The sequence below is a fragment of the Entelurus aequoreus genome, linkage group LG06 (genome assembly GCF_033978785.1).
Source record: "Entelurus aequoreus isolate RoL-2023_Sb linkage group LG06, RoL_Eaeq_v1.1, whole genome shotgun sequence".
Taxonomy (NCBI): Eukaryota; Metazoa; Chordata; class Actinopteri; order Syngnathiformes; family Syngnathidae; genus Entelurus; species Entelurus aequoreus.
Genome location: NC_084736.1, coordinates 39351408 through 39369428, shown reverse-complemented (window position 1 = coordinate 39369428; position 18021 = coordinate 39351408). Strand labels below are relative to the sequence as shown.

Below are 18021 nucleotides of genomic sequence, written 5' to 3'. Positions count from 1 at the left end.
CGGGAGGAAGCCGTAGTACCCGGAGGGAACCCACGCAGTCACGGGGAGAACATGCAAACTCCACACAGAAAGATCCCGAGCCCGGGATTGAACTCAGGACTCAGAACTCAAAAGTGTATATCTGCTAAATTAATTTTTAAAAAGCTAGCATGCTAATGTTAGCATCTTGAAATGCTAACTTTAGCATGCTGAAATGCTAACTTTAACATGCGTCAAGTACCAAAATATATGACTCGGCATTGTTTATCTGCAAAATTTGCTAAAAACGCTTGAATGCGTCAAGTACCAAATTATATGACTCGGTGGTGTGTAACTACTAAATTTACTAAAAGAAAATCTAGCATGCTAATGTTAATATGTTGAAATGCTAACTTCAGCATGCGTCAAGTACCAAATTATATGACTTGGCATTGTTTATCTGCAAATTTAGCAAAACAAAAAATGCTAGCATGCGTCAAGTACCAAAATCCATAACTCGGAGGTGTGTAACTGCTAAATTTACAAAAAGAAAAGGCTATCATGCTAATGTTAGTATGTTGAAACGCTAACTTCCGCATGCATCAAGTACCAAAATATATGACTCGAAATTTTATATCTGCAAAATTAGCAAAAAAAAGCTAGCATGCGTCCAGTACCAAAATCTATGACTCAGAGGTGTATATCTGCTAAATTAACTAAAAAAAAACTAGCATGCTAATGTTATCATCTTGAAATGCTAACTTTAGCATGCTGAAATGCTAACTTTAGCATGCTGAAATGCTAACTTAAGCATGCTGAAATGCTAAATTCAGCATGTGTCAAGTACCAAGATATATGACTCGGCATTGTTTATCTGCAAAATTTGTTAAAAACGCTTGAATGCGTCAAGTACCAAATTCTATGACTCGGTGGTGTGTAACTGCTAAATTTACTGAAAGAAAATCTAGCATGCTAATGTTAGTATATTGAAATGCTAACTTCGGCATGCGTCAGGTACAAAAATATATGACTCGACATTGTATATCTGCAAAATGAACTATAAATGCTATCATGCGAACGTTAGCATGCATCAAGTACTGAGTCTGAGGTGTATAACTGCAAAATTGGCAAAAAAATGCTAACATGTATCAAGACGGGGGTTTATACCAGCAAAAATGCTAGCATGCTAATATTAGCCGCACAACAACCAATACTGTACTTTGAGTACTATTACAGTACTGTGTGTACTGTTGTCCTATTGTTTCGCCTCACACATGACAACTTACAGGGTCGCCGTCCGGGCCAGGAGGTCCTCTCTCTCCAAAGTCTCCAGGAAAGCCCTGAGCAGACGACACAGTTGTTACGTAAGTAGAGAGGAACTGACTGGATTATTTTCCATTCTTATTGTCTGCTTTCTTCACTCCAGTGTGATGTAGTTTGTCAAGTTTTAGGAAGTTTGCAAATGAAATCTCAGCAGATCCCATTTGACTCGCTTGGTTCTCTGGAAGACTGGTTAGATGTTCCAATAGTGTGCACTTGACCACCAGAACGGGCCCATTTGACCACCAGAGCGGGCCCATGTGGTGGAATTAAGCTGCTTGGCCCACAAAATGCTTACTGCAGCTTTTTTTCGCAATGATGAAGGTAGAACAAAAGACCCGAGGACGCGCGCCAAGGTCAGCCAGCATCTTGGGTAAAGACCTAACAGACTTAAGTTCATTTCATTTAAAAAGACATCTGATGTGGAACATTTGGCTGATCAATAGCAGTAATTGGTGCAACATGAAGCCCACAGGAAGTGTGGAAAATGTTTCCTCTTTCCAGAAATGCCAACAAATGTCTGAGTTTGATCAGCAACACATGCTGGGCCAGACTTTGTCTCATGAGAGGAGTCTAAGAAACTTTAACCCAGGAGTGTCGTTGTAATAGTGAATATACAAACTACAACACCAGTGACGTCGGCACGTTGTGTAAAAGGTAAATAAAAACAGAATACAATGATTTGCAAATCCTTTTCAACTTATATTCAATTGAATAGACTGCAAAGACAAAACTTTGCTATTTTTCACATATATTAGCTCATTTGGAAAGTGATGCCTGCAACATGTTTCAAAAAAGCTGGCACAAGTGGCAAAAAAGAGTGAGAAAGTTGAGGAATGCTCATCAAACACTTATTTAGAACATCCCACAGGTGAACAAGGCTAATTGGGAACAGGTGGCTGCCGTGATTGGGTATAAAAGCAGCTTCCATGAAATGCTCAGTCATTCACAAACAAGGATGGGGCGAGGGTCACCACTTTGTCAACAAATGCCTGAGCAAATTGTTTAAGAACAACATTTCTCAACCAGCTATTGCAAGGAATTTATGGATTTCACCATCTACGCTCCGTAATATCATCAAATGGTTCAGAGAATCTGGAGAAATCACTGCACGTAAGTGATGATATTACGGACTTTGGATCCCTCAGGCGGTACTGCATCAACATGCAACATCAGTGTGTAAAGGTTATCACCACATGGGCTCAGGAACACTTCAGAAAACCACGGTCAGTGACTACAGTTGGTCGCTACATCTGTAAGTGCAAGTTAAAACTCTACTATGCAAAGCCAAAGCCATTTATCAACAACACCCATAAACGCTTCGCTGGGCCCGAGCTCATCTAAGATGGACTGATGCAAAGTGGAAAAGTGTTCTGTGGTCTGATGAGTCCACATTTCAAATTGTTTTTCGAAACTGTGGACGTTGTGTCCTCAGAACCATCCGGACTGTTCTAGGTGCAAAGTGTAAAAACCAGCACCTGTGATGGTATGGGGGTGTATTAGTGCCCAAGGCATGGGTAACTTACACATCTGTGAAGGCACCATTAATGCTGAAAGGTACATACAGGTTTTGGAGCAACATATGTTGCCATCCAAGCAACGTTACCATGGACGCCCCTGCTTATTTCAGCAAGACAATGCCAAACCACGTGTTACAACAGCGTGGCTTCATAGTAAAAGAGTGCGGGTACTAGACTGGCCTGCCTGTAGTCCAGACCTGTCTCCCATTGAAAATATGAAGGCTAAAATAGCAGAAGGGAGACTTTTGAACAACTTAAGCTGTATATCAAGCAAGAATGGGAAATAATTCCACTTCAAAAATGTGTCTCCTCAGTTCCCAAAGCTTTACTGAGTGTTGTTAAAAGGAAAGGCCATGTAACACAGTGGCAAAAATGCCCGTGACAACTTTTTTGAAACATGTTGCAGTCATCAAATCCCAAATGAGCTAATATTTGCAAAAAATAACAAAGTTTCTCGGTGTGAACATTAAATATCTTGTCTTTGCAGTCTATTCAATTAAATATAAGTTGAAAAAGATTTGCAAATCATTTTATTCTGTTTTTATTTACAATTTACACAACGTGACAACTTCACTGGTTGTGGGTTTTGTAATGATACATGTTAATATGACTTGATACATATACATTTAACACTGAGCTGACAGTAACTGTTTAATATATTTCAGTAGTCAGTCTTTGCCATTAAGTTGAATGTGTTATCTTTTGTTGGGTCCTACAATGTGTTTGTACTGTAAGTGTTGATTGCAACACGCATCTTAGTTGTACTTTTGATTACCACGTTTGGAGGTGTTGACATTGCCTTGTAAAATCGGTAATGCTAATCCGCAGCATGTATATGGCATATCTAATGTAAATTAGAGTGGAGTTAGTGCGTTGTGAAAAGTGGAGCCTGACTTCTAAAAGCTTTTTAACAGGCAGCATCAAAATATCGTACCATTTTAATGATACGTGAATCAGTACCCAATACTACTGACAGAATTTGGTCCATACCTATAAAAGTACAGAGTTCAGTATTCAATGTAAATTAGCATGGAACTAGTGCATTTTTAAAAGCGGAGCCTGACTTATAAAAGCTTTCTAACAGGCAACAAAAGTATCAAAATGAAGTACCATTTGATTTTACGTAAATCGGTGCCCGGTACTACTGACGGAATACCTATAAAAGTACTGAGCTCAGTATACAATTAGCATCGAGCTAGTGCATTTTGAAATGTGGAGCCTGACATCTGAAAGCTTTCTAACAAGCAACAAAAGTATCAAAATAAAGTACCATTTTAATTATAGATGAATCAGTACCCGGTACTACTGACAGAATTTGGTTAGTACCTATAAAAGTACCGAATTCAGTATCCAGGGTAAATTAACATCGAGCTAGTGGATTTTTAAAAATGGAGCCTGACATCTAAAAGCTTTTTAACAGGCAACAAAAGTATCAAGATAGGGTACCATTTGATTTCACGTAAGTTGGTACCCAATACTACTGACAGAAGATGGTTGGCAACTATAAAAGTAATGAAATGTGTTATTAAATTTAAATTAGCGTCAAGCTAGTGCACTTTGAAAAGTGGAGCCTGACATCTAAAAGCTTTCGAACAAGCAACAAAAGTATCCAAATAATGTACCATTTTAATTACAGGTGAATCGGTACCCGGTACTACTGACAGAATTTGGTTGGTACCTATAAAAGTACCGAATTCAGTATCCAAGGTAACTTAGCATTGACCTAGTACATTTTTAAAAGTGGAGCCTGACTTCTAAAAGATTTTTAACAGGCAACAAAAGTATCAAGATAGGGTACCATTTGATTTCACGTAAATCGGTACCCAATACTACTGACGGAATATGGTTGGTACCTATAAAAACACCGAGTTCAGTATCGAAGGTAAAATAGCATCGAGCTAGTGCATTTTTAAAAGCGGAGCCTTCAGTATCAGAATTCAGTATCCAAGGTAACTTAGCATTGACCTAGTACATTTTTAAAAGTGGAGCCTGACTTATAAAAGATTTTTAACAGGCAACAAAAGTATCAAGATAGGGTACCATTTGATTTCACGTAAATCGGTACCCAATACTACTGACGGAATATGGTTGGTACCTATAAAAGCACCGAATTCAGTATCGAAGGTAAAATAGCATCGAGCTAGTGCATTTTTAAAAGCGGAGCCTGACTTCTAAAAGCTTTCTAACAGGCAAGAAAAGTATCAAAATCAAGTACTATTTTACTTATACGTGAATCGGTACCCAATAATACTGACAGAATTTGGTTGGTACCTATAAAAGTACTAAATTCAGTTTCGAAACTAAATTAGCATACAGCTAGTGCATTTTGAAAAATAGAGCCTGATATCTAAAAGCTTTCAAACAGGCAACAAAAATATCAAAATCAAAAACCATTTGTTTTTACGTGAATTTGTACCTGATACTACTGACATAATACAGTTAGTCCCTATAAAAGTACCAAAATCTGTACCCGTCCACGATTAGATAGTGCATTTTAAAAGATATGCATTTGCATGCAGTACATTTATTGTTATTTTTTTTAAATGGAAAGAAAGATATATTTATTAAGAAAGTATTTTATCGATGCCATGCCATATAAAATGAAGTGGCGGGTCAGATCAGACACCTGAGCGGTAAGCAGTCTGGTATTAACAGCTAGGAATGGAGCATTTTGCCCCACACATTTGCATCTTGTGTGCAGGATTTTGGGATCTGCTGACTAGGAGAAAAAAAAAACATGACGTAAGGTGATTGAGCTCACTTTCCTGCAACATGAGAAATGACTTTGTCATGACGAGGCTTCCATGAACGTGTACTTTTGGCCGCCAAAAACGTACGACATCGACCGCTCCTCCGGGACGTATCAGATTGACACCAGCGGTTTTGAGCAGTATCAGGATTTTCCGTGTAGAAGCCGTGGCCAATGGAAACTGACTCTTGGGGCGCCATGGTCCACAGTGTGGCTGGCAGCGGCGTGGAGCCAAAGCCGCAGCTGACACTTGATATTAGCCAAACATGCGCATGAAAAACAAGCATGGGGTTTTGTGTTTCCTGAGGGGTCTTCAAACTGAACTGAAGATGGTTTTTAGAAGAACAAATAACATGCAGTTTAATAATACAATTGGAATAAAAACATGAAATTCTCCCTTGGTGAATGACATGCTGATTATGTTATTATTCTTCCTGCTTTTATTAAAATGAGGGTGCACTGATGAGGATGAAACACTTTAGTGAGGAAAAGGGTGTTGAGAAAAAACTTTACCGGCCTACCCATCTCGCCCTTCTTCCCATGAACACCAGGAACTCCCTGGCAGAAGAAAAAAAAGTGATTCGTTAATGTTTTCAAAATCCCTCAAAGACATGATCCGTTGCCCTGATCATGTCTTTGGTTTTGAGTTTTGCATTTTTCTTGACTTGTTTTTGTTTGGGATGTCTGGAATCCTTCCCTTAAGGAGGGGGTACTGTCATGACCCGTTGCCCGGATCATGTCTTTGGTTTTGAGTTTTGTATTATTCTGACAAATGTCAAAACCAAAGACATGATGCAGGCAATGGATTATGACATATCAATTTTTATTTGGATTTAAAAACATTTGTTTACATGAATTTATTTTGAGCTCCTTTATCTTAACTGCGAAAGGTTACCTCATTGTGATGCATTCATGTTTTAAAAATCCCTCACGTTCTTCTCTTTTATGTCTAAATAAATCATTGACATGTTTTTATGAATAATCTGGTCAGTCCCTCCAGGATTTTGCAAGCCTTTTTTGTGATTATCGCGACCAGGATTTTTTTTTTCAAAAAGTTTTTTTTTCCCATACTATAGAATCAAGTTGCGATTTTACTAATTGAGCTATGATTTATGTGTTCCTTCATCTCAAAAAGCACAGGACTGCAACAAAAACTGGAAAAAGACAAACATTGTATTTATGTTTTACTCGTTTTCTACCAAAAGTAGATGTAAAAGCACACACTCCGAGGTCATTGTCAAACTACTCTTTTAATGCTAATAATAGTGATCAATAATTATTATTACCTCCTGTGTGGTGCTTGCTCATCCACAAGTTGCAGACATTCTCTGTGTATGTTTTACACTTGAAGTGTTTAAACACAACTAGTTATGTACGTATCGATGCTGAAATATCTATACTGCCGATACAGATATTTATGTTTTAATTCGATCCTCAAATCAATATATCGATACTTTTGATACTTTATTTCAGGGTGTCCAAACATTTTCCACCAAGGGCCGCATACTGAAAAGTCAAAGTATGCGAGGTCCATTGTCATGATTCGTTACCATTCGATCATGTCTTTGGTATTGAGTTTTGCATTTTTCTTGACTTGTTTTTGTTTGGGATGTCTGGAATATGTCCCTTAAGGAGGATGCACTGTCATGATCCGTTTCCCGGATCATGTCTTTGTTTTTGAGTTTTGCATTTTTCTTGACTTGGTTGTGTTTGGGATGTCGGGAATCCGTCCCTTGAGGAGGGGGTACTGTCATGATCCGTTGCCCGGATCATGTCTTTGGTGTTGAGTTTTGTATTATTCTTACAAAACTCAAAACCAAAGACATGATCCAGGGTATGGATCATGACAGCCACATCAATTTTTGTTTGGATTTAAAAACATTTGTTTACATGATTTCATTTTGAGCTCCTCTATCTTAACTGCGAATGTGTCACACCGCGGTGAGGAAAGTCTTGTCTTGGTTTTTTCTGTCTTGTGATTTGCATGTTTTATTTTGAAAAGCAACTCCTCTTGTTTCAGATCACGGGTCCTTCCTCTTGTGTCACCAGTCTGACGTCATCCCTGACCCTTGATTGTTTCCACCTGTTTCCCATTACCCTCATGTTCCATATAAGCCCATGCCTCCCCTTGTTCTGTGCCAGATTGTCTCGAGCTTTCGTGCCTGTCTAGCATCCATGTTCATATCCATGCCTTGCCTCGCCTCGTCCCACATCTACTTCCTTGTATCCAGTATTGCACATGCTGTAATTTTGAGTTAACTTTTTTCCTCCCTCAGAGCGACTTTTGTTATCTAGTCTTTTTTTCAACCGCAGTGGTGAGTTATGATTTTTTCCTAATGATCTTCCTTCCTCAAAGTTTTTGAGTGATTTTTTGTTTACATTTATTAGAATAAGATTTAGAGTAGTAATTTTTATAGTCCTTATTTTCTTCCTCCTGTTGGAGCGTTTTTTGTTAAAAGTTTTTATAGCAGATACGGTGCTAATTATAATTCGTCTTATTTTTTGTATTTCCTCCTTTTGGAGTGATTTTCGGTTTTTCCCTTTTTGGAAACTTTTTTCGCTATCTGTTTTGTACCTCATAGTAATTGAATATTCTCTGCTCTGGAGGTTAAAGAGTTTTTTTTTCAAAATAAAAGCTTTATTTAGAACTCCCATCTCTGCATCTGAGTCCCTTCCTTCGTCCAAGCCTGACAGAATGGTTACCTCATTGTGATGCATTGTTTTAAAAATCCCTCACGTTCCTCTCTTTTATTTCTAAATAATTAATTGACATGATGTTATGAATATTCTATTCAGTCCCTCCAGGATTTTGCAAGCCTTTTTTGTGATTATCGCGACCAGGATTTTTTTTCAGAATTTTTTATTTTTGTTAAATATATTTACGATTTTATGAATTGATCCATGATTTATGTGTTCCTTCACCTCAAAAAACACAGAACTGCAGTAGAAATTGGGAAAAAACAACAACATTCTATTGATGTTTTACTCGTTTTATACCAAAAGTAGACACTAGATCATTGGTCATTGTCAAACTACTGTTTTAATGCTAATAATAGTGATCAATAATTATAATTGCTACCTGTGTGGTGCTCGGTCGTCCACAAGTTGCAGACAATCTCTGTGTATGTTTTACACTTGAAGTGTTTGTCCATTTTAAACACAACTAGTTATGATCGCATTGATGCTGAAATATCTATACACAAATATTTATGTTCGAATATCAACCCTCAAATCAATATATCGATACTTTTGATACTTTAGTTCAGGGGTGTCCAAACTTTTTCCACAATGGGCCATTGTCATGAGCCGTTGCCCTGATCATGTCTTTGGATTTGTGTTTTGCATTTTTCTTGACTTGTTTTTGTTTGGGACGTCTGGAATCCGTCCCTTAAGGAGGGAGTACTGTCATGATCCGTTGCCTGGATCATTTCTTTGGTTTTGAGTTTTGTATTATACTTACAAAACTCAAAACCAAAGACATGATGCAGGCAACAGATCATGACAGCCATATCGATTTTTATTTGGATTTAAAAACATGTGTTTACATTAATTTATTTTGAGCTCCTTTATCGTACCTGTGAATTGTTACCTCATTATGATGCATTAATGTTTTAAAAATCTCTCACATTCATCCCTTATTTCTAAATAAATAATTGACATGTTGTTATAAGTATTCTAGTCAGTCCCTCCAGGATTTTGCAAGCCTACTGTGACAGGGATTTTTTTCAGAACGTATTTTTTTTTATTGTATCAACTTGCAATTTTACGAATTGATCCATGATTTATGTGTTCCTTCCCCTCAAAAAGCACAGGACGACTACAATAAAAATTGGAAAAAGACAAACATTGTATTAATGTTTTACTCGTTTTATACCAAAAGTAGATGTAAAAGCACACACTCCGAGGTCATTATCAAACTACTCTTTTAATGCTAATAATAGTGATCAATAATTATTATTGCCTCCTGTGTGGTGCTCGATCGTCCAAAAGTTGCAGACATTCTCTGTGTATGTTTTACACTTGAAGTGTTTAAACACAACTAGTTATGTGCGTAAAAAATATATACTGTCGATACAAATAATTATGTTCTAATTCGATCCTCAAATCAATATATCGATAATTTTGATACTTTAAGTTCAGGGGTGTCCAAATGTTTTCCACCAAGGGCTGCATACTGAAAAATCAAAGTATGCGAGGGCCATTGTCATGATTCGTTGCCATGATCATGTCTTTAGTTTTGAGTTGTGCATATTTCTTGACTGGTTTTTGTTTGGGATGTCTGGAATCTGTCCCATGAGGAGGGGGTACTGTCATGATCCGGGCAACGGATCATGTCTTTGGTTTTGAGTTTTGCATTTTTCTTGACTTGTTTTTGTTTGGGATGTCTGGAATCCGTCCCTTAAGGGGCCCCGCGACCCCAAAAGGGACAAGCGGTAGAAAATTGATGGATGGATGATGCAGGCAATGGATCATAACAGCCATATCTATTTTTATTTGGATTTAAAAACATTTTTTACATGAACTTACTTTGAGCTCCTTTATCTTAACTGTGAATGGTTACCACAAAGGTGGCGTGGTTTGTTACAAGGTCACTGATCAAATCAATGCTCACGCATTAAAAAAATTGTTTCAAAATAAACCCCAAAATAAATGTACATAATACTTTTACCGAATTTTGAGCAAATAAGTTAGGTACATTAAAGTAAAACATTTAAAAATGTTCATGAAATTCTGACGATAAAATGGCATTTGTGTCAAAATATTGGGGTATATTTTAGGTTGATTTAAAATATGTAAGCAAGTAATTAACTGAGATTAATCCAAATTCATAAGTCATTAATCTGATAAAAACAATTAATCTTTTGACAGCACTAATAAATACGGTCAGGACTGCTGAATGTTTATATACTACATTAACTTAGCACTGTGGACAGGAACAGGAAGTAGGTCTGAGCTACAGTATATCCGGGAGCACGACAATTGTGTTGATTAATAAATAGTTGATACAATGTTAGACAATGTTGTGCCTGCTTGGTCTACACAAGACACAAGCATTTGTTTTGATTAGACCAGCAGTGTCCAAAGAGAGGCCCGGGGGCCATTTGTGTCCCTTAACTAATGATCTAACGGCTTGCGGCACAATTGTTAGCATTCAATTATTAGCATGCTAGCTGTTTTGTTAACTATGCAGTTATACACCTCAGCGTCGAATATTTCATTACTTGACAAATGATACCTGTTAGCATGCTAACGCTAGCTTTTTTAAAATCAAATTTTTGTAGGTATACACCTCAGTCATATTTTGGTATTTGATGCATGCTAACTTTACAATGCTAGCATTTTAAACACATTGTTCAGGTACACACCTCAGAGTAATATATTTTGGTACTTGACACATGTTACAGTTACAGTAGCATTTTAGCATGTTAGCTTTTAAGCTAATTTTGTAAGTACACACCTCAATCATATTTTTGGCACTTGGTGTGTGCTAACTTTATAATGCTAGCATTTTTCAAAAAGAATTCAGGTGTACACCTGAGTGATACATTTTGGTACTTTACACGTTACAGCAACATTTTAGCGTGTTAACTTTTTTAGCTAATTTTGTGGCTAAACACCTCAGTCATATTTTGATAAATGATGCATGCTAACTTTATAATGCTAGTATTTTGAAAAAAAAAGTTAAGGCACACACCTCAGAGTAATATGATTTGGTACTTGACACATGTTATAGTAACATTTTGGGACGTTAGCTTTTTTTTAGCTAATTTTGTGGGTAAATATCTCAGTCATATTTTGATACATGATGCATGCTAACTTTATAATGCTAGCATTTTTCAAAAAAATTAAGGTGTATACCTGAGTAATATATTTTGGTACTTGACACATGTTACAGTCATATTTTAGCATGTTAGCTTTTTTAGCTAATATCGTGGGTATACACCTCAGTCATATTTTGATACATGATGCATGCTAACTTTATAATGCTAGCATTTTGAAAAAAAAAATTCTGGTGTACACCTCTGAGTAATATGTTTTGGTACTTGACACATGTTACAGTAACATTTTAGCATGTTAGATTTTTTAGCTAATTTTGTGGGTACACACCTCACTCATAATTTGATAGATGATGCATGCTAACTTTATAATGCTACCAGTTTTCCCAAAATAACATCAGGTGTACACCTGAGTAATACATTTTGGTACTTGACACATGTTACAGTAATGCTTTAGCATGCTACTTCATATGCATCTATCCATTTTGTACCGCTTGTCCATTTCGGGGTCGCGGGGGGTGCTAGAGCCTATCTCAGCTGCATTCGGGCGGAAGGCGCTTTACACCCTGGACAAGTCGCCACCTCATATAAATGATGCATACTAACTTTATAATGCTAGCATTTTGAAAACAAATTTCAGGCACACACCTGAGAGTAATATGTTTTGGTACTTGACACATGTTACAGTAATATGTTAGCATGTTAGCTTTTTTTAGCTAATATCGTGGGTATAAACCTCAGTCATATTTTAATACATGATGCATGTTAACTTTATAATGATAGCATTTTGGGAAAAAAAATCAGCTGTACACCTGAGTAATATATTTTGGTACTTGACACATGTTACAGTAACAGTTAGCATTTTAGCTTTTCTTTTAGCTAATTTAAGAGGCATTCACCTCAATGGTATATATTTTGGTATTTCACTAAAGCTAATTGTGAACATGTTAGCATTGTACTGTTAGCATGTTCCTTTTATCAGCTCATATTTTTGGTTCCTTGGCGCTATCTGGCCGCGTGCTAACCGTTAGCGTTTCAGTTCGGCTTCGGCTCTTTAGCATTCACACAAAGTCTCTACCGAAATTGCATTTTCTAGGAAAAAAATCGACACATTGTACAGGTTTTGAAGGTGAAAACGACCGGAATGGCAGACGCATCTTTTGTTTCATCAGTCTGTGGCCCTCGGTGGAGACGGTTTGCAAATTCGACTGGCGAAAATGACAATGATTGCCAACAATGCAGGTAAGTTGTGATTGGTTGAGTTTGCATGAACGATGTAATCCCTTTGCCAGTGACACTTACTCTCTCTCCATCAGGACCAGGAAGACCAGAGAGCCCAGGCAGGCCAATGTGGCCCTAAAGAGATCAGAAGAGTAAAAGAAGGATGAAGAAGCCGACAATGTCAAGTAAGAAGATGTTTCAAAGTCTTCACAGAGGCACATGTGGTTGTTAAAATTGGAGCTGGGCCTTGAGGCCAGTGTATATGCCCATGGACTGCATGGTGCTGGCTTCCACGATGTAGTCCAAGGGCACATACTCTCACATCAGGGATCTCGGAGGACCTCACTGTCCAACCTGCTTATGGAGAAAGAGACATTAGCAAAGATGAACGGACATCACCCAAATCAGGACTTCAAATGGTCAAGTGATTATTTCAGTTAATTCAGTCATATTTTGATACATGATGCATGCTAACTTTATAATACTAGCATTAAAAAAAAAAAATTCAGGTGTACACCTCTGAGTAATATATTTTGGTACTTGACACATGTTACAGTAACATTTTAGCATAATAGCTTTTTTAGCTAATTTTGTAAGTACACACCTCAGTCATATTTTTGGCACTTGGTGTGTGCTAACTTAATAATGCTAGCATTTAAAAAAAAAAAAATTCAGGTGTACGCCTGCGTAATATGATTTGGTACTTGACACATGTTACAGTAACATTTTAGCATGTTAACTTTTTTAGCTAATTTTGTGGGTAAATATCTCAGTCATATTTTGATACACAATGCATGCTAACTTTATAATGCTAGTATTTTGAAAAAAAAAAAAAAGGCTAAGGCACACACCTCAGAGTAATATGATTTGGTACTTGACACAAGTTACAGTAACATTTTGGCATGTTAGCTTTTTTAGCTAAATTTGTGGGTAAATATCTCAGTCATATTTTGATACATGATGCATGCTAACTTTATAATGCTAGTATTTTTCTAAAAGAATTCAGGTGTACACCTCTGAGTAACATATTTTGGTACTTGACAGATGTTACAGTAACATTTTAGCATGTTAGCTTTTTTAGTTACTTTTGTGGGTACACACTTCACTCCTATTTTGATAAATGATGCATGCTAACTTTATAATAAGTATGTCTGCTCTCGCCTTTCCTTTTCCTCCTCTGTATTGACTGTACCATGAACCAAACAACCAAAAACAGCAAAACCGGCATACAGTGGAGCATTACCAAACAACTAGAGGACCTAGACTTTGCAGACGATCTAACTCTCCTGGCTCACACTCACCAACAGATGCAGGACAAATCACAAAAACTACAAAGAACTGCTGCATTTCTTGGGCTTAAGATCATTTCACAAAAAACAAAGGTCATGCGTATCAATAACAAGAACAATACAGCAATAACAATGGACCATAATCAATTAGAGGAGGTAGTCAGTTTTACATACTTGGGGAGCATAATCAGTGTAGATGGAGGGGCAGGTGAGGATGTCAAATCCAGAATAGGGAAAGCAAGAACATCATTCAACATACTAAACAAAATATGGAGAGCAAAAAACATTTCTCTCAAAACCAAACTAAAAATATTTAACTCAAATGTCAAATCCATTCTGCTGTACGGATCAGACACATGGACAACCACCAATAGCATACTCAATAAACTACAGACATTTGTAAACCGCTGTCTCCGTCGGGTCCTAGGAGTCTACTGGCCAGACACCATCACCAATGCCAACCTGTGGGAACTTACCACACAAGAACCAGTGGAACTGCAAATCAGGAGAAGGAAGTGGAGCTGGATAGACCACACACTCAGAAAACCCAATAAATCAATCACCAAACAGGCACTAACATGGAACACACAGGGAAAAAGAAACAGAGGGAGACCAAGAACAACCTGGAGAAGAAGCACGGAACAGGAGTTGAGGGCTGAGGGGCTGTCATGGCAACAACTCAACCGAAGGGCACAAGACCGGAATGGATGGAAGGCTTTCGTCGGCGGCCTATGTTCCTCAGGGAATACTAAGTAAGTAAGTAAGTAAGTTTATAATGTTAGTATTTAGAAAAAACATTTAAGGCACACACCTCAGAGTAATATGATTTGGTACTTGACACATATTATAGTAACATTTTGGCATGTTAGCTTTTTTTAGCTCATTTTGTGGGTAAATATCCCAGTCATATTTTGATACATGATGCATGCTAACTTTATAATGCTAGTATTTTTCTAAAAAAAAAAATCAGGTGTACACCTCTGAGTAATATATTCTGGTACTTGACACATGTTACAGTAAAATTTTAGCATGTTAGCTTTTTTAGCTAATTTTGTGGGTACACACTTCACTCATATTTTGATACATGATGCGTGCTAACTTTATAATGCTAGCATTTTTCTAAAAAAAATTCAGGTGTACACCTCTGAGTAATATGATTTGGTACTTGACACATGTTACAGTAACATTTTAGCATGTTAGCTTTTTTTTAGCTAATTTTGTGGGTAAATATCTGTCATATTTTGATACATGATGCATGCTAACTTTATAATGCCAGTATTTTTCTACAAAAAAAAATCAGGTGTACACCTCTGAGTAATATGATTTGGTACTTGACACATGTTACAGTAACATTTTGGCATGTTAGCTTTTTTAGCTACTTTTGTGGGTAAATATCTCAGTCATATTTTGATACATGATGCATGCTAACTTTATGTTGATGGATAAAGACATAGGACACATGTATGCATGTCACCTCCAGTCCTTTTGGCCCTGGTTTGCCTACAGGTCCGGGAAAACCCTGAATGTGACACATAAGTTGTGTGTTAGCGAGTGAGATCAAATACAGCCTAGCTGAACTTAAAATGCGTGCCTGTAGACAACCACAAAGCATCCTACTGACATCTTTAAAAAAAAAATCCCAAACATTGTAATAGGGAAATGCATTGTGGGTCTTGTGGGCCTGCGAATAGCTTATTTACACAGCTAGATGCTTGACTTTGTGTTAAAGTTGTGTTGTTTTCTTTAACAAGTTCAAAACTTGGTGCGGACATGCGGCATCATGAACTGTTGTGGCTTCAGGGGGGAAAAAAAAGGATTTAGTCAGATTTTTCTCATTTCCAGCGTGAGAGCAAAGCCAAGGAAGTCGGATTAGCCTTCATAGCAGCCATGAGACCATCAAACAGGCCTTTTAACGCCATCACCCGGTACATGTCGGCATGTTCACGGCATTTTCACACTACTAAGTTTGAATCAAAGCATGTTTTATTCAGTTTCACACGTAGCATTTAGTAGGATGTTAGCATTAGCTAAGCTCGCTACAGGGTACAAACAACTTTGGAAATAAGCATGTTGTCTGTTTACCTTAGGGTTGTACAGTATACGGGTACTTGTATAGTATCACAGTACTAATCATTGGTGTTGTTAGGCCTATTTTAGGGGGGCTCAAGCCCCCTTAAAATGTTCTTAAGCCCCCCTAAATAATTTGGTGTTAAAAAAAATACAAATATATATATATATATTTTTTTTTATTTTTTATTTTTTAAATTATTTTTTTTACAAATACATGCCGACATATTCATTATAAAGTGGCCCGAATATGAGTTTAAATAAATAATCATATAACCTGTCATTATTCACTCAGTTTCCCCTCACTTCACAGTGTTAGGTAGAGAGCCCCTTTTGTGCGTCGGTGTCTAATCCATTCCACTTGTTCATATAGAAAATGCCCACATCACTCAAAATCCAGTCCGCATTTTCTCTGCGACCTTGCTTGCGGTCCTTGGACTTGTTCATATAGAAAATGCCCACATCATTCAAAATCCAGTCCACATTTTCCTGCAGGTGTACGAAGCACATTAGCACACAGCACTGCAGAACAAGAACCTTGTGTCTGCAATTGTAAATAATTTAGTTTTTTTAAGTTTTGTGTTTCTTGTAGAATCTATATAAAGTAATATACATTAGCCTATTGTTAAAATAATGAAAAAAACATAATTAAATATATTTGTTTTATTGTATTGTTACATTAATAGCTGTTGTATTATTATAGGATGGCTTGTTAAACATTTCATATGATTTTCAGAGGGAGGAAAAACCAAGACATTTAATATAAAATGTAAAATGAATAAATACATAAAAAGTAAAAAAAAAAAGTAAAATGAATAAATACATAAAAAAAAAAAAAAAAAAAGGTTAAAAGCCATCGTCCCAGGGAGCATTTCATTTTGTCCCGTGCATTTTTTTTACCGTCCCCGGGACGACGGGACTACGTTATTCTCAAGCCCTGGATGTTACATTTTATTGTTTGCATTATTTGTTTCAGCATTGCACTTTGAAGATGGTCCCTCAGCTCTTTGACAGCTTTGGCTCTTTTTATTTACAGTATATATAAACATTTCTCATTTCTATTCAGACTTCCATATATATTACATTTCCTTAATGGCTTGCCATAATATATATATATATATATATATATATATATATATATATATATATATATATATATATATATATATATATATATATATATATATATATATATATATATATATAATATACAAGCCAAATTATCCCGATCCAGATATTACTTTAATTCAAGTAATTAAGTAGTATTTCCAGGGCTTGAATTTACAACCATTTTAGTCACATATGTGCCCAAAATGTAATCTGTGCAACTTCAAAATATTTGGGAACAAACAATTATTGTATTGTGAGCTAAAGTGGTGGCATTAGCCTCTATGTTGTGAATGAATAACATAGAGGCTAATGCCATGACTTTCATTGTGTTTCAGTGTATCTTGAAGGATCATGCAAGTAATTGTTTCTTGTTGATGCTGTAAACAAAATGTCAATGTGCAAACCCATGTTTGTTGTTGTACTGAACACAGATTGAAAATAAACCCACAGAAATAATAATAATAACAATGATTAATTTCTAAGTTTTTGTTAGCCGTGGCCCGTTTGTGAAGTTTTGTGCTCGTGCGCTATGTTCGCTCGCATCCTGTGCATCTCCTGGGGGCTAATCCCCCCTGTCCTTAAAAGCTAGTGACGCCCCTGGTACTAATGAATCAAAAACGGTACTATACTCTGTTTGAAAAGTACCGGTTCCCGGGCATGACGGCGGGTCGTCACGTCATGACATTGCTGGTTTTACGAGCAGAGGAGCATGTTCGGCAGCGCACACACACGGAGTACTTACAAGCAGACACAGTGTGTAGACAGAAAAGGGAGAAGGGACGCATTTTGGTGTAAAAAGTAAAGATAAAGGTGAAGTTATAACACTGAAACACCCTCAGGAAGAGGTGCTTTAAGACAGTGGTCCCCAACCACCGGGCAAGAAATAAAAAAAAATTAAAAAAAAGGTTTTTTTTGTTTTTTTTATTAAATCAACATAAAAAACAGAATATATACATCATATATCAATATAGATCAATACAGTCTGCAGGGATACAGTCCGTAAGCACACA

At 36.8% G+C, this 18021-nt stretch overlaps 1 protein-coding gene across 1 annotated transcript in view; it reads right to left on the bottom strand.

Moving 5' to 3' along the window:
• LOC133652217 (collagen alpha-1(XXVII) chain B-like) overlaps positions 1-18021 on the bottom strand; it is a 276843-nt gene that overhangs the window by 136851 nt on the left and 121971 nt on the right. The window contains exons 10-13 of the mRNA XM_062050720.1: positions 15309-15353; positions 12627-12680; positions 6061-6105; positions 1245-1298 (exon numbers count right to left, since the gene is read on the bottom strand). Coding sequence (XP_061906704.1) covers positions 1245-1298; positions 6061-6105; positions 12627-12680; positions 15309-15353 — 198 coding nt within the window. The remainder of the gene's footprint in view (positions 1-1244; positions 1299-6060; positions 6106-12626; positions 12681-15308; positions 15354-18021) is intronic.